The sequence below is a fragment of the Symphalangus syndactylus genome, chromosome 19 (genome assembly GCF_028878055.3).
Source record: "Symphalangus syndactylus isolate Jambi chromosome 19, NHGRI_mSymSyn1-v2.1_pri, whole genome shotgun sequence".
Classification (NCBI taxonomy): Eukaryota; Metazoa; Chordata; class Mammalia; order Primates; family Hylobatidae; genus Symphalangus; species Symphalangus syndactylus.
Window position 1 is genome coordinate 12,779,762 of NC_072434.2, and position 23,827 is coordinate 12,803,588.

The 23,827-nt window shown below is 41.2% G+C and overlaps 1 protein-coding gene and 1 non-coding gene across 12 annotated transcripts in view; one reads left to right on the plus strand and one right to left on the minus strand.

Moving 5' to 3' along the window:
- The window catches only part of HHAT (hedgehog acyltransferase), a 357,788-nt gene that overhangs the window by 289,630 nt on the left and 44,331 nt on the right, over positions 1–23,827 (minus strand). For all 11 annotated transcript variants that reach the window (XM_063613153.1, XM_063613154.1, XM_063613148.1 and 8 more), the window contains one exon: positions 8,731–8,844. In XM_063613153.1, the coding sequence (XP_063469223.1) occupies positions 8,731–8,844 (114 nt within the window). The remainder of the gene's footprint in view (positions 1–8,730; positions 8,845–23,827) is intronic.
- Positions 21,710–21,821, plus strand: LOC129459013 (U5 spliceosomal RNA). The gene has a single exon (XR_008649832.1). It is a non-coding gene; the product is annotated as a U5 spliceosomal RNA (small nuclear RNA).

A 23,827-nucleotide genomic window follows, 5' to 3' on the forward strand; every position in this document is an offset into this window, starting at 1 on the left:
ATGACATCTCATTGTGGTTTTAATTTGAATTTATCATGTTCTTTTAAAAGGTATCAAAGCACGAGTGACCTGAACCTTGAGATGAGTTTGCTGGAGCACAGGATGACAGCCCCACCGAACTACTCTGACCCTCCCTTAATGCTCTTTATTCCAGGTTCTTCCATTTCTAATAGGAGATGAAACAGAAAGCAGGGGAAGAGGGCAAGTGTTTAAAAGTCTGATGAAAAATAAGAAAGTATACTCTATTTTTATAGCAGTGGAGACAAAGCCAGACTGAACGCTACGGCCTTTTTGATGAGACATAGATCTTACTAACCCTGGTTGACTTAAGCAGGCATCCTTCCCCTCTGCTCCCTGGGTCTGCACTGAACCACTCTCAAAATGGAGTCTGACTCTACTTGATAGTCTCCTTAACAGGCTAAACTCCCGCCTTGTTTAGATTATAGTAATGTGAGCCCAGAAGCTAGCACAGTGCCTAGCATATTATCACGTGTTTCATAACTATCGGATGGAAGGATGGAGAGAACAGCTGCATGGATGGATAGCTGGGTAGATGGATACGCTTTCCCAAGTCTTGGGATTTAACCTTGTGATCATGACTAAGAATAAACAAGAAAACAGCACTAAAATGTGGGCTTTGGAGCCCAATAATGTGAAAACCTACTGTCTTCCAAAGTCTCTACTTGTCCTACTTAACCCCTTAGAAACAATGGCTGTTTTGCTAATGTAGGTAGAATGGAAGAGAGACATTTCACATCTCACTGCCTATCACCTGTTTGCCACTCACAGCATCTCTTAACAACTCCACTGCTGTTGGGGGAAAATCTCCAACAGTTAACAACTGATGGGGCATAGGTACCAATCCAGGAAAGTGGATTCCTGTTATAGAGGTTTCTATCCATCACCCCAGCCGTCTCCCGGGAGAATAACCAGTTGAGCTGGCAGAGCTCCAAGGATGGAATCAATGCCCCTAAGAAAAGACTACAGATTTGCCCTCCTTTCTTTTGAAATGCATACTCTTAAAACCTTCTTCATAAGGAGTCAGGAAAAACTGCCAGACAATGCCCCTTCTCACACCATCTGTTTCTACTTCAGCTCATTCTGTGCCAAGGGTGCCAAGTGATAACAGGATGTGCCTGAGTGCGTTCCCTCCTTAGAGTTTACCTCTGTAGGGAGGAGTGAAAGTGTAGAGCCTTGGTCAGAATTCCTGTTGGCAACATTATCAGACGTCCCTGCCTATTAATTCTTTTTGCACATCTGCCAAGAAACCACTCAATGGGAGCATTATTTGGGAAATAAGAAAGGGAATCAATCAATAATCTTATGTATGACATAATTTATTTCATACTACATAATCAATAGCAGCTGCCACTGAAATATATATGTATTATATATACATACATATGTATATATAATCTCCCCAAACAGAAAAATACAACCCACCCATCCCAGAGTCTGAACAACTGCATCCCATTTCCTGGGAGCAAAGGCCAGCAGGCCCATATAAAAGGAATTTCATCCCTCCTTAGACATGCACTGATGGAGGTAGAAGGGGCTGATTCCAGGAAAATCATTAGCACATGAGATTTCTATTCGGTGCATGGATTTGGGAATGTCCTGGAAAAGAGCCCTGCTCCCTGCAGCCTTCCAGAGGTTGGTTAACTCATCTCACTCAGCTCCATGGGTCAGGCTTCTCGGCCCTTTGCGTATCCTGCGCCTGATGAGCTCAGCCTGTCAGCCAGTTGCTAATGATGTGGGTTCTCCCGTGAGAGGCACAGTGAGAACCCGGCTCTGTGGTTAGCAACAGCACCCACCCTCAGCCCTACACCAGGCCAGTCTTCTCAAAAAGTTCACACAGGGGTATTTTTTGGTTCTGAGGGCAGAGAACACAATGTCTCAGGTGGTGGTGAGGCCACAGTTGGCGTTCATGAAAGGAGGCAACTGTCTGACCCGCGACATCCAATCCAATCATAACAAAGGCACAGGCAAAGCTCAGAGCCATGATTCAGCCTTCCCTCCAAGGGCACTGGCTCCTGATGAAGTCTCACCAAAACCCAAAGAGAGAGCCTTATCCAGGGAAAGGGTGTTTAACTGAGCCAAGGAACTCAGTGGAAAGTTTTATTTCTTACCATGGCAAAAAAAGATAGATCATGCTTTTGAAAATAAAAATAACCTGTCACTTCTCCATGGGAGGAGGTGGAATGAGCCAAGGAAGAGACGAGATTAGATAGTAGATAAAGGAGAAGGCTAGAATCCTTCAGGGCTTAAGGCTATAACAGCAAGAATTGCTAAAGCCTGTCCCTGCGTAGTGTTGCCTATAGTTTAGGATGCCTCAGAGAATGGGGAGAAAAAAAAAAGGACAAGTGCAGCCTAAATCTTCCACCCCGAGTAAGTACCAAAAACAACTACCCGAATTAAGGCCATCTGGAACACTTAGTCCAGGTGGTGAAAGCAGAGAGCTAATGAGGCCAACGCTGTGGTTCATACTTATGTAAGGGCCAAGCAAACTCAGACAAAGAAAGCACTGTGCCCCAGCCACAGGCAGAACCCGGCCCACCAGCTGTCTCACAAATCAAACCTGTGGTCACCCAGAGGATGAGAGAGGCACATACAGAGGGAGATGACTCAGTGCTCACTCTGCCTCATTCCAAGAAAAATGCAAAAGAATACCTCCTACTGACATTGGATAAGATGTGCTCTGCAGAGAAAAAGACTAGTCCACCTGTCCACCCCTGCCTGGTGACAAGGTGTGGGAAGCTGAAATAAGTAAACTCCATTTCCTTCAAGCCACAGCTCAAAAGCCACCTTCTCAGAGGCCTGCCCTGAAACCAGAATGGTAGGTGAGGCCCACACCTTCTCCCATCGTAACGTGCCCAGCCAACCACATCAGGTACAGAAGAGTGAGCCGTATTTGCTTTCCTAACTTCCCACTCAACTGTGACTCCCCAAGGGAAGGGGCTGTGCTTCTCAATCCTTTCCCCCAGGACCCAAGACAAGCTTGAAAAGACCATCAGTATGGGAACATTGGTACGGATGCTAGACATGGCCTATGCCCTTGAGGATTTTAGAATCTCAAGACAGTCACCTCCATTCTTGAACACCATAAACTGCTCCCAGGAGCAAATGCCAGCAGATGACAGCAGCAGACACCATCTATCCGGCTGTCCTCATGTGCAAGCATAACCCTGAAAAACATTTGATTATCAGACCCTCTCCACAACTCCACGAAGCCAGCAGTGCCATCCTGCTTGCACAACTGTGGAAATAGCCTTAGAGATATTCAGGAACTTGTTTAAGGTTACACAGCTTGAGAGTGGCAATGCAGGGATTGACCCTAGTGCTCTTAACCACACCAAATGCTGCCTCCCATGAGAGGAGGAGCAAGAACTCAAAAGTACAAGCAAATTAAATGAAGGGACATCTATATCCTAATATAGCTAGATTTCTGCCAATGTCAGATGGAAAACAGGAGCTGAACGTGGAGGAGTTTTGGAAAGAGGGAGGGGCATCTAATCAGGAACAGGTTATTAATCTCAATCACACATTCTCAACAAGGGTTGTATCTCCTCCAAACGAGGTGGGGTGGGGCAGATTTTGTAGGCTAGACCTAAGGATAGAATGGAAATTAAAATTAGGGATGACTGGGCATGGTGGCTCACGCCTGTAATCCCAGCACTTTGTAAAGCAGAGGTGGGAGGATCGCTTGAAGCTAGGAGTTTGAGACCAGCAAGATTCCATCTCTATTATTTTTTAATAATTTAACATTTGTAGAAGATTAGTACTATATTTTATCTAAGTTTTAGGTTACTTGTTGGTTATTGGGGGCAAGAAAACCTTACTCCTTATGCGTAAAGCACAGACATACGCACAGTACATGAAGAGATATATACAGGATATCTGTAGTATTAAAATTTCACAGAGGAGGAGAGATGATCAGGGAAAGAAATTATCTAGAAAGGTGCCTTGGGGACAATACTGAAAAAAATTTAAGAAACACTGATCTACAGGAAGCAAACAAGGAGGAACAAGAACAAGGGTGAGAGGCAAAGGAGACCCATCAGAGGAGGCCATGTGGGTCCTGATGTGTATGGCCCAGAGACGTGGGGAGGACAGATGAAAAACACAGTGTCCCCAGGGCAACTCCCACCGTTCCTTCTGCCCATCATTTCATTCTTCCAGGTGTTCAGTTAAAAATATATGAAATATCTGGCCAGGTGCAGTAGCTCATGCCTGTAATCCCAGCACTTTGGGACGCTGAAATGGGAGGATCAGTTGAGGCCAAGAGTTCAAGACCAGTCTGGGCAATACAGCTAGATCTCGTCTCTACAAAAAGTTTTTAAAATTAGCCAGGTGTGGTGTCACAGCCTATTATAGTCCAAGCTACTCAGGAGCTGAGGCAGGAGGATTGCTTGAACCCAGGAGTTGGAGGTTACAGTGAGCCATGATTACACCACTGCACTCCAGCCTGGGCAACACAATGAGATCGTGTCTGTAAAGGGAAAAAAAAAGTCACATAGCACTGGTGGCTGTAGGGTAGGCCCCTCTTTGGCTTTACTACATAATGTGTTACTAAGTAGTTATACCAATGTATATTCAACACCCTTTCTGTATGAGTTCAGGCAGCTAACACTGATATCATCAGGGGATTTTTGTTTTGTTTTTGCCAAACTAGAAAGCATAAAATGTTATCTTATTGTAGTTTTAAAATGCATTTGTTTGATTACTAATGAATTTAACATCTTTTCATATGTTTATTCATCATTTATGTTTCCTCTTCTACAAATTCCTCTTCATATCTTGTACCATTTTTCTATTGAGTGATTTTGCCTTTTTTATGAAATCTCTTTATTCCATATGCCAATCCTTTGTCAGTTTGCAAATTACTTCTTCACTAGTGACTTGCCTTTCCACTTTTCTATTGTGTCATTAGATAAAAAGTTTTTAATTTTAATGTAGTTAAATTTATCAGTGTTTTCCTCTATAATATGCACTTTGTGTCTTGTATAAAAAAATCTTTCTCTGTGCCAACATCAATATTCTATGTCATATTTTCTAAAAGTTTAATACTTTTGATTTTCATTTTAACTCCTTAATTCATCTTGAAAATTATTATGAGGTAAGTATATGTATACTTTCTAGTTTCACAAAAGTAGTTCTTGTTTTTGCTTTTCAACTTAATTTCCATAATTATTAATCCATAATTAAAAGTCAAAAAACAATAGATATTGGTGTAAATGTGGTAAAAAGGGAACACTTTCACACTACCAGTAGAAGTGTAAATTAGTACAACCACTATAGAAAACAGTATAGGAATTCCTTAAGGAACTAAAAGTGGATCTACCATTTGATCCAGCAATCCCACTACTGGGTATCTACCCAAAGGAAAAGAAGTCATTACATGAAAAAGGCACATGCACTTGCATGTTTATAGCAGCACAATTTGCAATTGCAAAGATATGGAACCAATCTAAGTGCCCATCAACCAATGAGTGGATAAAGAAAATGTGGTATATATACACCATGGAATACTACCCAGTCATAAAGAGGAATGAAATAATGTCGTTTGCAGCAACTTGGTTGGAGCTGGAGGCTGTTGTTCTAAGTGAAGTAACTCAGGAATGGAAAACCAAACAGCCTATGTTCTCATTTATAAGTAGGAGCTAAGCTATGAAGATGCAAAGGCATAAGAATGTATAAGAATGTATAAAACTCATAAGAATGAAAAGACTTTGGGGCTTTGGAGGGAAAGGTTGTGGGGGTGAGGAATAAAAGACTACATATTGGCTACAGTATACACTGCTTGGGTGACAGGTACACTAAAATTTCATAAATCACCACTGAAGATTTATCCATGTAACCAAAAACCACCTGTACCCCAAAAACTATTGAAAGAAAAAAATCTCCCCCTACAATAATAGACCTATCTTTATGTTTATGATCACTTTTTGCTCTATATATTTTGAAGCAAATAAACAGAGTTTTAATATCTTCCTAATAGGAAATGAATTCTTTATCATTAAACAGCAGCCCTCTTTGTCACTAGTAATGCTCTTTGCCACTATCAATAAAACTGCACCAGTAGTTTGTCAGAGGGAGAGGGGGTTTAATATTTGCCTGGAATATCTTTTCATACCTTTTACTTTCAAATTATGTGTCCTTCTGTTTTAAGGATATCTAGCTAAGAAGAGCCTCTCTGAGCTCTGTTTTGGTTATTGTTTTCCTTTATTTCTCTTTCTTTTTTTCATCTAGTCTGACAATCTTCATCTTTTTTGAGAATCCACTTATGTTGATTGTAATGACTGACATATTTAAACTTACTTCAACCATTTCTTTTATGCTTTCTCTTTGTCCCACTTTTCCATGTTTCATCTTTACTTTTAAGGATGAAATGTCTAACCAATGAAGCTCATCATATTTTAAAGGGAGAAAAAAAACTAATACTATCTTATTGATCCTATTTTACAGAGGACAACTGCTATGGTTTGAATGTTTGTCCCCTCCAAAACTGGTGCTGAAATTTAATCCCCAATGTGGCAATATTGTGAGGTACAGCCTTTAATAGGCAATTGGATCATGAGGGCTCTGCCCTCATTAATGGATTAATTCATTCATAGGTTGTATTAGTCTGTTTACACACTGCTATAAAGAACTACCTGAGACTAGGTAAGTTATGAAGAAAAGGTTTCATTAACTCACACTTCCACAGACTTAACAGGAAGCATGACTAGAAGGCCTCAGAAAACTTACAATCATGCCAGAAAGCAAAGGGGAAGCAAGCATATCTTACCACGGCAGAGCAGAAGACAGAATGAGCAAAGCGGGGAGTGCTAGACTTTCAAACAACCAGCTCTCATAAGAACTCTATCAGGAGAACAATAAGGGGGAAGTCTGCCCCTATGATTCAGTCACCTCCCACCAGGCTCCTCCTGCAAGACGTGGGGATTACAATTTGACATGAGATTTGGGTAGGGACACAGAGCCAAACCATATCATGAATTAATGAGTTATCACGGGAGTGGGACTGGTGGCTTTATAAGAAGAGGAAAAGAGACCTGAGCTATCATGCTCACCACGTGATCTCCTGCACTGCCTCAGGACTGCAGAGATGTCAGCAAGAAGGCCCTCACCAGATGTGGTGACCTGGACTTCCCAGCCTCTATAACTGTATAAATTCCTTTTCTTTATAAATTACTAAATAAGTTCATCTTCTTTATAAAATTATTCAGTTTTATGTATTCTGTTATAAGCAACAAAAATGCACTAAGACCATAAATGAAGATGCAGTGAAAACTTTTGCTCAGGTTAGAAAGCTAATCAAACCAAGGACCAAACATGAGTAATACAATGTCTAGCACTCTTCCACTACGCAATTAACTTAGTACAATCCTCAAAGTATATCATCTTCCCCTCACAGAGGTAAAGAAAAACAGGTATGAAGCTATTCATTTTACATACGGGGAAACTGAGACTTATGGTAGTAAGTCATTTACACATGGATGGGAAAACTTTGTTATGAATTAAAATGTTAAATTTCCAGAAATTTTGAATTCTTGGGGATAAAAAAACTAAACAGAAATTTGTGGGAGAAAAGAAAACCATTAATGAGGGCTGAGGTAGATATGTTTATTACTAGCTTAGGAACAAAAAAAATTATTAGGTCTGCTCATAAAGTTATATGAAATTTTAAGATATATTCAGATATGACAACGTCTAATATTTTGGATTTTGCCAGTTCAGCAGCCACTTGAGTACAAAAAAAAAATCAGTACATATTTAAGAGGAAGTTAATATGCTGTTGGGATTTCCTATCTTCCAGGGTGAGAAGCAAGCCCAGGAAACACCACTTTTCAGGAAAGAGTCAGAACTGGCACAAGTTAGGTGCACGTCTCTAACCACAGGACATCCTGTTTCTGCATCTCACTTTCTGGTCTCAATCTCCAGAGGTTTCTGTTTCTCTTCTACTTCAGTTTTATCACCTGCAGGAACCTCTGAGAACCAAAACATTTTTCCTAGTTGACTTCCAGATCAGATTTTGGTTGTGCCTTGCCTTTATTCGGTAAATTTCCAAGCACAGACTTTTTCCTCCATCAGGAATCTATAGCAAGCAAGAAGTATTTATCAGAGGCCTCTGGGCAATCCCCTGGCCCCCAGGTGACAGAAAGATCCTCCTGGCAGTATATCAGGTCCCTTGGTAGCTAGACCTGTGAAGAGGGTCTCAATCCTGCCTCATATAAAAGTAGTTTTCAAATAACCACGTTGAAGAATCTCTCATTCTCTAAGCCAGCCCAAGGCAAGAGCAAAATGCTACTGGACTTCCCATCTAAAACAGCGACAGCAGCATAAACTACTTGACACTAAAATTATTCCCACTTCTTAAGTAAATCATCACCTTTCTTCTGAATTTGAAAGTGAACTCATCTAGATTCTCAACCACAGGCAACTTTTTGATCATTTGATTAGAAGTGATCTTAAAGACCACCACCACCCTCCATGGTTAGCTTTACACTACAACCTTTATGTTCAATGTCTGAAAATAAGTTGGAGAAAGTAAGTGCAGGATATGAACTATGAACTTTTATCTTAAATGTTATATTGATTGTTAACAACTTTATCATTTTTTCCAGGCTCCCAGTGCTAATATCCATGTCTTCTGATTCCTAGCTTGGATTCTTTCTTCACAAGAAGCAAAGGAAAAACACACTTAAAAAGTAACAACACATATAATCATACCTTTCTTGCCAGCAGTGTGGCCATTTGAGACACTACCATGTGGCCAAGGAGAAGCCACACCAGCCACTGCTTCCCCCATTCCATCCAGAAGCTCCACTCAAAGTCGGTCGCATCCTAAATAGGACAAAATAGTTTATCAGAGGGATTTCAGTACACGTCTGAGTCAGAACACAAACTCCAGGTAATAAAACTGGAAAGAAGGCCAGTGTGAGTCCAAACTCTGTAAAACAGGATTTACACACTTCTAGCCTTTCCCCACCTTCCTGTACACTCCCCTCCAGCTTGCTATTAGTAATGGCAAAAACTGCAATTACTTTTGCACCAACCTAACAGAATCATTGTCATTGCCATTCCTCAAATGCACCTCGGACTTTCTACAACTCAGTGTCTTTGTTATAGCTGATCTCCCAGGGCCTTCTAAAGTATAGATGCTATTATTATTTCCATTTTGCAAAAGATGAAACAGAGACTTAAGGAACTCAATTCATTTACCCAAGGTCACAGGGATAGTACAAGTAATGAATTGAGGCTATCCCAGTTTAGACAACTAAATGTTTTCACTAAGAAGAGAAATGTAAATTGGACACTAATAAAATGGCTTAAAGTCAGTCATTCTGAGTCTTGTTGCCATTTACACACAGAGTAATTTGTCAGAGAAATTAATTTCATATAAATTTATAATAAAAGAATGAAACGTACATTTCCCTTCCCCCCAAGAAGCTCTGTGTCCATGTGGCATTCTGTGTCTGCATCGGTACCAGATTCCACATCTATGAAGCTCCCCAGCAGGAGTAGGTAGAAACCTCGGACAAGAGTGGATATGTGGATGCTTAGGAACCAGCGCCTCAAAATCATGGCCTTAGGAGCCCCAGAAGGGACCACGGAGGCCAAGAGGAGCATGGAGAGATGCACACTGTCATCAGTCACCCTGAAACAGGCAATGCAGGCTTGGCCAGTGAACAGCTCAGCACCACGAGGATGGAGGGGGATTTGAGGTCTCAGAATTTTCTAACCAAAATGTGTGCCTGGAAAAGGACTCCTGCAATGACCACTGATATCGAACCCCTTACCAATCTCTGCAAGTGGAACTTGAAGCCTCTCTTAATTGGATTTGAAGAAAAGTGTGATTTTTTTGGTGTACCTAAGATTGTGGGGTAATGTCATACCAGTTGCATACAAATAAAACTTTTTTTTGCAGAAGGTAAGATACACATAAAATTGATCTTGATTCATAACAGACTAGGAGCGCAAGGTAGCTAAGACTGGAGGTTTGGTTTGGGTCCAGAGCCCAGATCTACTCACACACTTGCTGTGATGACCTTGAACATGATTCTTAACCTTTCTGTTCTGTTTCTTCATATGACAATAGTACTTACCTTACAGGGATTTTTGAGGCTTAAATAAGAGCACACGTACATTAAAAGTTTATAACAGCACACAGTACTCATTAAACAGCAGTACCCGCTACTAACTGCTAGACCCATGTGCTTCCCATCCCTTGTAAACCACCAACCAAGACTGTATCGTGCTTTACTTTGTGCCACTCATTTAAAAAAAGTTTTCCCATTTCTTCAAATAGGGAAATACAATACTGTGCATTCTCAAATTACACATGCTCCCCACACCCCAGATCCTGATACATGACCTGCTCATAAAGCCCCTGTCCCTTGCTGGAAATCATGTATCTAGTTGAATTGTTTCCATTTAGAGATGACTACACCAGAGTCTGGGACATGCCCACCAACACACAGCCAGGCAGCACAGAAGAGAACTCAAAGCTTTAACCTGGCTCCTGATCCCTGATCCACAGCTTATTTCCCCAGCTAGAGATTTCCAAATTAGCCAGAGTCAATTAACTAAACATAAATAAGTTCAAAGGTCATGTGATGAGGCCATGCTAGTAAAATACCACTTTTATATAACAGGGATACAGCTAAAAAGACACCAAAAGCCAAGACATTTTTTAATACAAACTCAAAAAAAAAAAAAATTTTGAGCTTTTTAAATATAACATTTTTGAACACTTAGAATTACATTTAGAATTCATGACCCCAAGCTTACCTATGCCTCAAAACTTCTCCAAGTTTCATTTTTTAGGGGGGAAAAAAGGATATAATACAACAAAACATAGAAGACTTTCTATTCCACTAGAAAGTCCAGGACTCCTGAAAACTCTGCTGGTAAAATCCCATCAACAAAAATTACACATGGCCTTTCACCGCTAATTATTACAGAAAACATTCATTTAAAGGAAATAAAAATGTCTCTCTCATGTCTATTCTTCCCTATTTAAAAAAGTTACCTAAGGGAAATGACCAAACAGAAAAGCTGGGCCAATGAATAGGTCAAGATGATGTTTAATGATTTGGGTAAGAAAAATATTGACTCACTGCTTCTTGAAGCAAAAGCTTTATAGACTCTGAGCTCAGTCACACATTTCAAGGCACACACGAAAGCCTGAAATCAGGAACAACATCATGTTCTGTCCCTTCCCCCATCTTCTTTCTTGACTCCATGGTTATTAGTCAATTAGGAACCTCTTCTTTGGCACTCTAAGGGGGGGTCAGATATAAACTGGGGCTAAATCCCAGCCAGGCAGAACTAGGCAGGCTTCTCCATGGAAGCAGGGAGGCTGTACTCCAAGGAGAAGTCACCCACAGCCAACCTCAAGGTGGACACAAGCCACCTATGTATCTTGCTAAAATGCAGATTCTGATGCAGTCAATCAAGGGTGGGACCTGGGATTCTGCATTTCTAACAAGCTTCCAGGTGATGTGACACTACCAGCCTGGGGACCAGTCTACATGACTGATTATGCCTTCCTACAGCTGAATGTTCATAAACTCACAGAATCCTTAACAGCTCAGCCCACCCCGTACCATTCCCAGGCAGGGAGGGCACACACTCCAAAGCTGCTACCTAACACTCACCAACAAAGCAGTCATCCTCCTGTTCACCATTCAAAGCTCTGGGCACCCAGAGTTCGGAATTCACTGAACAAGTTAACAACTGTGGTTGTTTATTCCAAGGCTTGCATTCTGCTACCAGGCAATACTAAGGACTCTGAGAGACATGATTGTTCTGGGTTTCTTAAATAGTAACTCTAACTTCCTAGCAAAACACTTTTTCCTTTCTTAACAAAGGAAAGGGTCTGGGCCTAGTGTTTGTAACTGCCTCTTTTCCTACCCACAGCGGAGTTCTACTCTAGGCACCAAGAGGGGCTCAAAGTCTAAATGGGAAGACCCCCAGCACCAAGACCACCACACCCCATAATGAAAACACACTAAAAACCCACTGCAAAGTGAGAGGGGTAACAGTGCTGCAACTCAACTTCATATGTCAGTGAAACTGACAGACCTGTCCTTTCTTCCCAGTCACTGATGAACATTCGAGTATGTGTTTTCTAATTACAACCTCATAACAATCTTTAAAGTAGCTCATTTGTTTAATAGACCTTATCTTTTAGAGAGTTTTCAGTTCACAGAAGAATTAAGCGCAATGTACAGAGAGTTCCCATAGACCCCTTAACCCCTCTCCATCAGCATCCCCCACCACAGTAATATATTTGTTCCAATTGGTGAACCTACATTGATACCCCAAAGTCCATAGTTTACATTTGGGTTCACTCTTGATGTTGCATATTCTATGGGTTTGGACAAATGTATAAAAACACATATCCACCATTATCATATCATATGAAATAGTTTCACTGCCCTAAAAATCCTCTGTACTCTACCTCTTCATCCCTCCCACCCTGACCCTGCCCCCTCAATCCCTGGCAAACAATGATCTTTTTACTGTCTCCATATTTTACTTTTTCCAGAATGTCAAGTAGTTGAAATAAATAAGTTTTGGGGCTTTTTCTTTTTATTTCGTCAGTGATTCGAAGCTCTTTTTGAGACAGTCTTGCTCTGTTGCCCAGGCTGGAGTGCAGTGGCACAACCTCGGCTCACTGCAATCTCTGCCTCCCAGGCTCAAGTGATTCTCGTGCCTCAGCCTCCCAAATAGCTGGGACTACAGGTGCATACCACCACACCTGGCTAATTTTTGTAGTTTTAGTAGAGATGGGGTTTCACCACATTGGCCAGGCTGGTCTCGAACTTCTGACCTCAAGAGATCCACCAGCCTCAGCCTCCCAAAGTGCTGGGATTACAGGCATAAGCCACCATGCCCGGCCTGAAGCTCATTTTTTCTTTTTTCTTTTTTGAGTAGTTCTGTTTTTTAACTCCGTGTTACAAATGAGTTAACTGGAGGTCAGAGAAAGCAGATTATTTGTCCAAACCTAGTAAGGGGCAGAGCCGGGTTTCAAACCTAGGCCTGTCTGAAGCCAAGGAGGAAACCCTTTTCTGAGATGTTTCTACTCATGCCTGTCCCTGTACCTGGACTTTCTGCCCTTTCCACCCCTTTGCCCTACAACACTATTTGACTAGACAATCTCCAACCTAGAGTGCACCTCATTAATGCCCCATAACCACAAAGCCAGCCCAGTGACTTGCACAGAATACTCACTAAATGATACAATTCAAATGTCAGCTCCAAAGTGAAGCTTTCCCATCCCTACCTCCCAGGTGGACCTCATTGCACTCCCTTCTCTGTCATCCACATCTCAATTCTAGAACTTTTATTATGGCATATTTATTATATCACTTTTATTCACGTATTTTCTCTCTGGAGGGAAAAATAGAGCTCTCTGAGAGCAAGAACTTTGACTTAAATCCGTCTCCTAGATGCCCAACATTCAGTAAGCCTTTAAAATGGCGGGGAGCAGGAACGGAGCCAAAAAATCAGCCCATCTAGTACTTGTCACATTCCTCCCTCTGTTTAAACTTGGAAAAGTCACTTAACTATCTGGGATTGAATATCCTTGTGTGTAAAATGAAGGGCTCCACTAGCACAATGTCTAAGATTCCTTTCAGAAAATGGGAAAGACAGTTATTTTCCAGGCTGAAGGAAAGAAATACTAAGAAAGTGCTTGTCAACCACCCGTGGAGACGGGGTCGTCCCCTCTTCTCACACCCCTATGTCGCTAGGGAAGAAAGTTATAAGAAAAAATTCCTGGCAAATGAGGACTTGCCCTAGCAACTCACCACTGAGCAAATCTTTCCTCCTTCTAGCCTTGAATTCTCATCGCCCTTAAACCTTGCCAGATCACAACTCACTCTCAGCCTCTTAGCTGGAGTACTGTGTTGTTATCACAAGAGATGGCTAAAATTCTGGTTCTGTGCTTTCTCTTGCATTCTCCAGAAAACTGAGGACTATTCTCCAGCTGAAAACAACACAAACACATAGCTAATAAGGCCTGGTCAACAGACTAAAATGTAAAGTACCAAGCCAAGTGCCAAGGTACTCACCGAGACGCCCTAAGTGAATGAGAGAAATTCACCCTATAGCCACATCAGTTAGCTCAGTCCGCTAGTTCTTCAACCCAGATCCCAGGTCCCACTGTTTTTGGAGTCTTTTTGGATTTTTTTGTAATCAGTCCAAGACCTGCTGAATAATTCCGCTGTTTATCTCCTAGTGAGATGGGGGTCAGGAGCACTGTTTTATTATGCCTATGGATGGTATTTGCAGATAGTTTGCTATCGGCTCAGAAGTTTACGTCTACAAATGAAGCACAGTCTAAGAAAGGCCATGGATGAGGCTTAAAAACGATTTGAGGCCAGGTGCAGTGGCTCATGCCTGTAATCCCAGCACTTTGGAAAGCTAAGGTGGGTGGATAGCTTGAGGCCAGGAGCTCGCGACCAGCCTGGCCAACATAGTGAAACCCCGTCTCTACTAAAAATGCAAATGTTAGCTGGGAGTGCTGGTGCATACTTACAATCTCAGCTACTCAGGAGGCTGAGACATGAAAATCATTTGAACCTGGGAGGTGGAGGTTGCAGTGAACCGAGATATGTCACTGCACTCCAACCAAGGTAACAGAGCAAGACTCTGTCTCAAAAAAATAAAAGTAAAAATTTTTTTTAAATGACCCATGTATAATCATTCAAATCTTTCAAGAAATTTTATTAAGCATCTAGTATATGCTGCTTCATATACTATATCACAGCACATCAATTAGGCTTTGTTATCCAGGAAAGTCTTGGAGTTACTGCAAAATCGTTTTCCTCCCCGTACTATATGCTAGACCTACTTCAATTCTGCAGACTGTTCTCTACTCACTTCTACCCATTTAGCTTTATTCCTTCCATTCCATGCCCCCTACACAGCACCAAAGTAATATTTTTAAAAGCATATTTGATCATGTTATTTCCCCCACTTAATATTCTTCATGTGCTCCCCTTAGCATTCCAGAGAAACTTCTCAGTGAGACTCATGCAGTTCTTCATAAAATGGCCCTGTCCCCCTGTCTACCCTTCCATCATTGTACCTAACCTTCACTGCCCCCACCATCCCACATTACAACTGCATTGACCCCTCTGACCCCACAGCACCACATTCATGCAGCTAGGCCTCCCACACTTTGCTCCCTCTATTTGGAAAAACCATCACTGAAGCATCATGTGAATGAGGACATACCTTTCGGGTCTCAGCTCAGGCAAGCCTTCTCCCAGGAAGCCTTTCCTAATCCATCCATTCAGCCTGGACTCAGTGTCCCTTGCCTATGCTTCCACAATATGCCACTATGGTTACCTGTATCAAAGCAACTTATCCCATTGTGCTTTTTTAAATTTCATTTTATTTATTTATTTTTTGAGACAGAGTCTTGCTCTGTTGCCCAGGCTGGAGTGCAGTGGCACGATCTCGGCTCACTGCAACCTCCACCTCCTGAGTCCAAGTGATTCTCCTGCTTCAGCTCCCAAGAAGTTGGAACTACGGGTGCACACTGCCACGCCCAACTAATTTTTGTATTTTTAGTAGAGACAGGGTTTCACCACGTTGGCCAGGCTGATCTTGAACTCCTGACTGCAAGTGATCCACCCTCCTCAGCCTCCCAAAGTGCTGGGATTACAGGCGTGAGCCACCAGGCCCAGCCCCCACTGTGCTTTAATTACAGGTTACTGAGCTGTCTCTCCACTATACTGTGAGCTTTCCGACAGGGAAAGCTGTCTCTCCACTATACTGTGACCCTTTCCGACAGGGTCTACATATATATTAAGCATTGTATTCTTCAATAAACAGAACATATTAGATGCTCAATAAAAATTTGAAAAATTTGAATGATTATACAATGAGTCAAACTATTTTTAGGAACCTGGTATCAGCACAGTCTACTGGGAAAGGGGAAGAAGAGACACCAAAAGTGGAGAACCTGGTATCTGCCTTAGAATGCCTTTATAACCCCAGGCAGGGAGAAAATATAAGCTCACAGAATAGTTCCAGTGGATGATCTGCTCTGCAGATTATCCTGACCAACTCAAGGCCCACTCTCTGAAAAATCAATTACTGACTCTCAACACATGGCCAAAGTACAGCAGTATTACAATAGAGCACCCATTTCATATTTATAAGAAACACATAAACTAAAGTATGGAGAACACTTGGAATACAGCCAAGAATGTATGAAGTACTATGTCCTTGTTTGTTCAGTAAATATATAAATAAACGAACAAACAACAAACTCGATTTTACTTTGATAGGCCCAGAAACACAACTCCAGGAGTTTTCAAGCTGCATATCCTGAAACAGCTAGAAGCACTCATAGTTAAAATATAAGAGTTCAGCTGTTCAAGATCCCAAACCCAGTCCAAAAAAAGGAAAGAAGAAAGTTCTAGAGACTGTGGACTGAAAAGAAGTGAGCCCATGTTTAACAAAAAGGAACTTCAGCATTCGGGAAAGCAACCATCTTAACCTATTCCTAAGAAGAAAACATCTGCTTGTACAGCAGGTACTGCCGATTAATTCAACCACGACTATTTACTCCTCTCTAGCATGACTTCCTACACATTACAGGTTAGAAGGTTGAAAACTACATATCCCAGAATTCCCTGTAGCTGGCAGGTCTAAAAATGGCTGAGCTTCTGATGAACAAATACAAACACTATGACTCTAAGAGTAAAGAAACAATGTATGGTCTGTGAGACTTCTGAAGAAAATGGTGGCAGAGGCCCTTTGGCTGTTCTGCAGCAGCCATGCTGGAGATTCTGGGGTCCAGTCAGTTCAGAGATGCTGAAGCTGTCAGATGTGGCACCAGAACCCCAGGTTCTCAAGCCCAGGAGCTATGTGGCAGCAGATGTTGTGTACAGTGGCTCTTGGAACTGTTTCTGGTAGCTCACTTAGTGCCTGCTCCTACAGGCTTCCTATTATTCTCAAATGTCTTTAAATCCCTGCAATAATTCTCTCTTCAGAATAACTGCAATAGATTCTGTTGTCTGCAATGGAACCATGACTAACGTACTACGGAAGAAATGTTTCCTCTGATTGGAATCCAGCTCTAACTTTATAACAAAAGCATTATGAAAACAGTTCACTTTGAAGAAAACTAGTCTGAAATAAGCCTATTCAACGGAGGAAAATTAAATGGAAGAAAACACCAGCTAGGTCAACCCCATGAATGCTCAAGAACTAGGTAATGAAGGCAGTGACTGTTAGAATACAGTCACAAATGCATTTATGTATTTCAAAACCAAAAGATATGTAATGTTCTCTATACAAAAAAATAAAGATAAATGTTTCAGGTGATAGATATCCCAATTACTTTTATTTAATCATTACACATTGTATAGAGGTATCAAAGTATGACATGTACTCCAAAAATTTATACAACTATTGTATATCGATTTTTAAAGAAAAACAAGGAAATGACCTACCTTACCAACCAGTTTACATTTTTCATTATTATACCTCTTTTTCCTTCAGAGCAAACAGTATAGAGCTGAATATATTTACTATTTTCCTTATCCTCATATCTAGCAAGTTGTAAAAATAAAATACTACAGAAATACTATACATGTTTGTGTACCTATTTCCTAAATAGCATTATTTGCTTATTGTTTACTTTGAGACTATATATAATATCTAATTACACTGAGTGAGACTTATCTGAGATCAGGGAAAACCTTTATAAGGTTCTTGAAATCATAAATGTTTCCCTGCACATTCAAAGGCAGCAAACTGACCTTAATGGCCCGTAAATCTCCAGACAAGAAACACAAAAGGGGTCTAATTTTGTAAGAATTCTGCACAAAAGAGGCACTGCTCTCCGAATGAACTCAGGCTAATGATTCATTGAGCAATTACTGGAAGAGTTTTCTTTTTCCTTCAACAGCTGCTTTTCTATTTCTAAAAGAATTTGAACTAAATCATTTTACTGCTTACAATTTCCAGAGACAACACTCTCTCTCAATCAATACTTTCTTAAAGATAAAATGCTTCCACTAATAAAACCTTTTTTTTCTGTAAATAACAAAGTCCCTGCTGAAACATCTTCACCCTCCTGCACAGGTGAAGATGCTTGCAAGGGCAGGGACACTGCCAACAGAACAGGCACAGGCTGCCCTGTTCTACCGCGTACCATTCCCAGCCTCTTCATTGCCCCTTGCCACAGAAGCCAGGCAAGTTGGTCCAGTGTAAAATGGTAAAGGGGAGGTGTTTTGTGGAAGAAGAAAAGAGAAAGCCTCTTAAGAGGGTTTAATTACATCAAGAGGACCTAATTAACATGGGTAAGTTATTTTGCGTATCTTCAGCCCAACTGCCAACCTAAACTCAGTAACATCCTCCGGTCACAACTCTACCTACCGACCTGTTTCTCAGAAGTCACTTTGGATTACGCAGGAGAGCAACACTGCAGAGTTTATTCGGTCTAACTTGAATAGATTCTGTCTCCCTGCTCTGTCTATGCCATATTCCCACCTTTCCTTTCCTCCTGAAGCCAGCAAAGAAGGAATCAAATGCTTAAAAAGAAACATTAAATTTCAGGGTGAAGTTGAAGGCACAAAACTGTATTATTTTCCCCACATCTCTCAAATTGGAAAAACACTATTTTCTACACGGTATAGGGAAAAAAGAGCTATAAACAATGAAAATAGGTGATAAACAAATTGGAGATCATGATAAAAAAAAAAGTAATAGAATGAGATGACTAGAGAACAAATTACACAGAATCATGATTCCTCAACTTCAAACTATGCTAATAAATCACACATACCATTAGTGTCACTTTCTCAGAATATCAAAAAGACAAAGTGAGTCACAATAACGTGGAAGGAAAAAAGATCCCCAGCCTGTTGGGGGCCACAGCCCCTAAAATGATCCTCACACTCAGAGAACTTACTTTCTACTTCGGAAGTCTTCACATACGCAAGAAAACTGATTTGTACAGAACATCTCTGCAGTGGGCAAACATAGCAAACTGGAACTCCACATGGAGTCCCAAAACGTTGGAGGCCCCCAGGGCAGAAGGCCAATTAAAGAAAGTGTGATCTCAGAGAGAAAAAGGGAGAACTAACACTTTTGCCATCTATCTAGGGGAAGAAGAAGGGAACCCTCCATAATCCCAGCTACCACCTTTCTACTTTACACACTGCCTGAAAGACCAGGGAAACAGGTGAGCAGAGCTATGTTGAAGAGTTCCCCCATACATCTTTACATCTGTCCCCTTTGCCCATTAGCTGCCCAAGCTGTCCAAGAGACACCTCCCCACCCAGAGCACCCCTGAACCCACCAGCCATCACAGGCAGCCCAGGGGCCTGGGAGACTGGGAATAGTGACAGACAAGAACGACACCAAGGATCACCACATCCTTAGGGCACACTGCCCCGTCCTTCCCCCACTGTCCATTGCTTCCACCATCTCTCTTCAGAAACCGATTTGTGTATTAATAAAATAACTCATCTTATTTATGATACCTAAGACTTACTTTAAAACACAAACTAAAACACAGAGACTTCTGCTTTCAGGCAAGATATAGTACACACATTTATCCCTATCCCTCCACTAACGACAGCTAAAATCCTTGGATGTAATATATAAAATAAATGTAAGGAGATTGTGAATGGTGAAAAGAGCAGACTGGCTACAGAGCTCAGGGCCTAAGGAACGACAATAAGCAAAACAAAATTAAGTATTAAGTAAATGTTGATATAAATAATATTTACATTAATGCAATATTATACTTAATATAACTTACTAGATGGGCTTAATAGCAAAAGTAGATTACATAAGAATTATTGAGCCGGGCATGGTGGCTCATGCCTGTAATCCCAGAACTTTGGGAGGCCGAGGCAGGCAGATCACTTGAGGCCAGGAGTTCCAGGCCAGCCTGGCCAACATGGCAAAACCCCCTATCTAGTAAAAATACACAAAAAAAATTAGCTGGGCATGGTGGTACATGCCTGTAATCCCAGCTTCTTAGGAGGCTGAGAAGAATCGTTTGAACTTGGGAGGCAGAGATTGCAGTGAGCCAAGATTGTGCCGCTGCACTCCAGCCTGGATGACAGTGAGTTGTTTTTATTTTTTTAATTATTGAACCTAAGGATAGGTCAATAAAAATCACCCAATCTGAACAAGAGAGAAAACTGACAAAAAATACAGCCTCAGAGACCCTTGATATAAGAACAAAAGATCTGACATTGGTGTCATTAAATTTTCCAGAAGGAAAGAAGAAAAAAAAATGAGGTTAAAAATATGTTCAAAGAAATAATGGCAAAAAAAAAAAATCCCCAAATTTGGCAAAAAGCATCAACTTACAAATTCAGGAAGCTGAATAAACCCCAATAAATTAAATACAGCAATTAGAAGACAGAGTTTGGCAGAATCGATTGCTAGAAAAATGACCCAACTCTAGACTGTCCACAGGAATTCACTTTAAATATAATGAAATGGGGAGGTGGAAAGTTAAAACATGAAAAATGTTATGGCATACGTATATGAATCAAAAGAAAGTGGGAGTGGCTCTATCAATGGCAGATAAAGTAGACTTCAGAGAAAGAAAATCACCAGGGTCAAAAAGGGTCATTGCAGAATGATAAAAATATCTTCTCACCAATAAGATACAAGAATCCTAAATGTGTGTATGTATATACACATATACATATATATTAAAAAGCATTGTGGTTTTTCAGGAATTAGAGATGAAGAAGAGGAGGGTGAGTATGGCCATCAAAGAGGCAGCACAGAGTAGCTCTTCAAGGTTCTGTATCTTTATCATGTTGGTGTTTACAAGAATCTACACATGTGATAAAACCACATATAACTATATACATATACACAAATAAGTGCCTGCAAAACAGGTGAAATCTGATTAAAGTCTGTGGGTTGTACTAATGTCAAGTTCCTGAGTTTGAGTTCACTGTGGAGGAGTCCGCACTGGGGAGCTAACCATCAGGTCCTCCTGTTGGCAACAACAGACACCAGGAGCTGCTGGGGGGTGGGAGGGAGGACTGGCAAGGGCTGAAACACTAACTATTGGGTACTGTGCTCAGTACCTGGGTGACAAGATCATTCATACCCTCAACCTCAGCGTCACACAATATACCCAGGTAATAAACTTGCACATGTACCCCTGGAATCTAAAATTAAAAGTTGAGGGAAAAAAAAAAAAAAGATTCCCCACTGGGGAAGCTGGGTAGAGGTACACAAGGCCTCTCTGTCCTATTGCTGCAACTTCCTGTAAATGTGTAATTGTTTCAAAATAAGATGATGCTAAAGATAACAAATCGTACTCCAAGTCCCATTATAGAAAAAGGGCTAAAACGAGTTTCTGTGGCTAACCCAGGATGGGATTTAGAACCCAGCTAGCATGTCCTCTACTTCGCCCCCTAGTGGTAGCACCAAAGGCACCCGGTGAATAACAAGGTGTGGAATCTCAAGGTGATGACTCAACATCTCATTTGCATACCCATAGTACCCTGCACATAGTAAATTCTTTAAAGCTTAAAAGAATATTTCTTTTGACTGAACATTTCTAGCTATGGGAATATTAAAGAACTCTTTTTGTGCAAACTGTAGGCAGTAATTCTTTTGGTGCGAACTGTAGGCACCATCGGTGTACTAGGAGGTGCAGTTACTACAATAATGAGTTAAACTACTGCACAGCATTCAACTGGTTTCTCTTCAGATCGAACAAATCTTTCGCCTTTTACTAAAGATTTCCGTGGAGAAAAACAAATCAGTTTTCACCTAATTTTTTGATACCTTGCTTTAGCAAGGTGCTCTATGTTTTACAAAGAGAGATTTCATGAGGAAACTTCGTAGTGAAAGTTCTACTGTTTCATCGTTGGTGTTCATATCATTATTGCTGTTTATTAAACGCGTAAAATAGCTTTTTCAAGCCCACGGTTAACTCTTGTTTTCTATTTCAAAGCAACAAATATTTGCACGATAAAAGTCTGCGTAACTTTCCCTGGTGATATCTGACTTGTTAATTAGCAACTTTAACATTGAAGACACAAGACTGGCTAGACAGTTTAGAGAGACTCCCCCTTAAGTGATGGCCTTTTAAAATCCTAAATTCAGTCACATGGTTGGAAAATTTCTGGTTGCCTGTCTGCAAAAAAGCCCCAAATCCATCCTCCCCTAGATAATGTTCTATTATCTACCGAGTAAAAAATTCAATGCAAGGTGGTGATGCAAGCTCCTTAAAGGACTCCACCAATTCCACTGATCAGCTTGGTGTAAACTGGTTTCCACTGCTTGCCTAGTAAGTGTTTAATAAATGTACACATGCCAGATAGAATTTGACCTGAGATTTGCTTTCATCAAACCTGGGAGCAAAATCATGATGGAACAACAAACCTTCACCCATCTCGAACTTTTCGGCAGGTATTGTCATCCCTGAAAGTGGCATCAGTCAGTTCCCCACACAAAGACACCCCACTTTACATCTCCCACGTGCCCCTGTGATCTCGCTCTTACCTTGCTGCTGCTGCTTAATTTCTTTTTAACAAAGGCTTATCAACTGTCATGTCATGATTTTAAAAGGTAATAACCTTTTTAAGAATGCTGACAGGCACCACTTTTAGGAAATGTACTGAGAGAAGGAAATGTTTTCCCTCCTTCCCACTTCCCCATACCTCCCCCCAAATTTCAGATCCCGCCACTATTCAACCTGCCCTAGGCTGGAATAATCCCGTCCCCCTTTCTCTCTGAGTCTTGTTATGGCACTTATATAATTCTGAATCCTGTTACAGCCCTTATATGTTTGTATGTAAATTAACTTTAATCCACCTCTCAGGACAGTTCTTGACATTGAAAGTATCCAAATGAGGAGTCCAGAAAGAGTGAGTTAGCATTTGAAGGATTCTAATCAGAAATCTACTCCCAGACATGACTACAATTCAAATAATTCCAACATGGTACCTAAAGCTGCACCTGAAAGTTTACTAGCACAAGGAATGTTAGAAATAAATATTTTAGTAATGAAAAGCATGGTGCTCAATATGTGATGGATTGAAATTTTTTTCAGGCTCTGATACCCTTGTAATAATGAAGCATGTAAGAATCCCTTGAGGCCAGGTACAGTGGCTCACGCCTGTAATCCCAACACTTTGGGAGGCTGAGCCAGAAGGATCACTTGAGCCCAGGAGTTAGAGGTTACAGTGAGCTATGATCATGCCACTGCACTCCAGCCTGGATGACAGAGCAGGACCCTGTCTTTAAAAAATAAATAAATAAATTAGTCTGGGTGTGGTGGCTCACACCTGTAATCCTAACAGTTTGGGGGGCCGTGACAGGAGGACTGCTTAAGGCCAGGAGTTTGAGACAAGCCTGGGCAAGACCCTGTCTGTACAAAAATTTTAAAACTTAGCTGGATATGGTGGCACATGCTCACAGTCCCAGCTATTCTGGGGGCTACGGTGCTGGCACCACTACACTCCAGCCTGGCCAAGAGAGAGACCCCATCTAAAAAAAAAACAAAAAACAAAAAACACTTCCCTTGAGCCCAGCACCCAAAGCACTGAAAGTCTAACACTCTCTTGGTCTGTGTCCTTTGCTTTAATAAGGCTCTATCCTCTAATCAGACTAGAAGGGTAACTGCTTCAGCCAGCAGAATAGAATTGCACCAGCCTCAGAAGGAACTTTCATGCAAGATGCAAGTTGGAGTACCTAAAGACAGACCGTAGAGGCTTCACAAGCTTTCAGGAACAAGTTCAATGATGGGTTTTGTACCTCCCTACCTAATGAATGTTTGTACTTGTAGGAGAATTCAGAGTTAGAC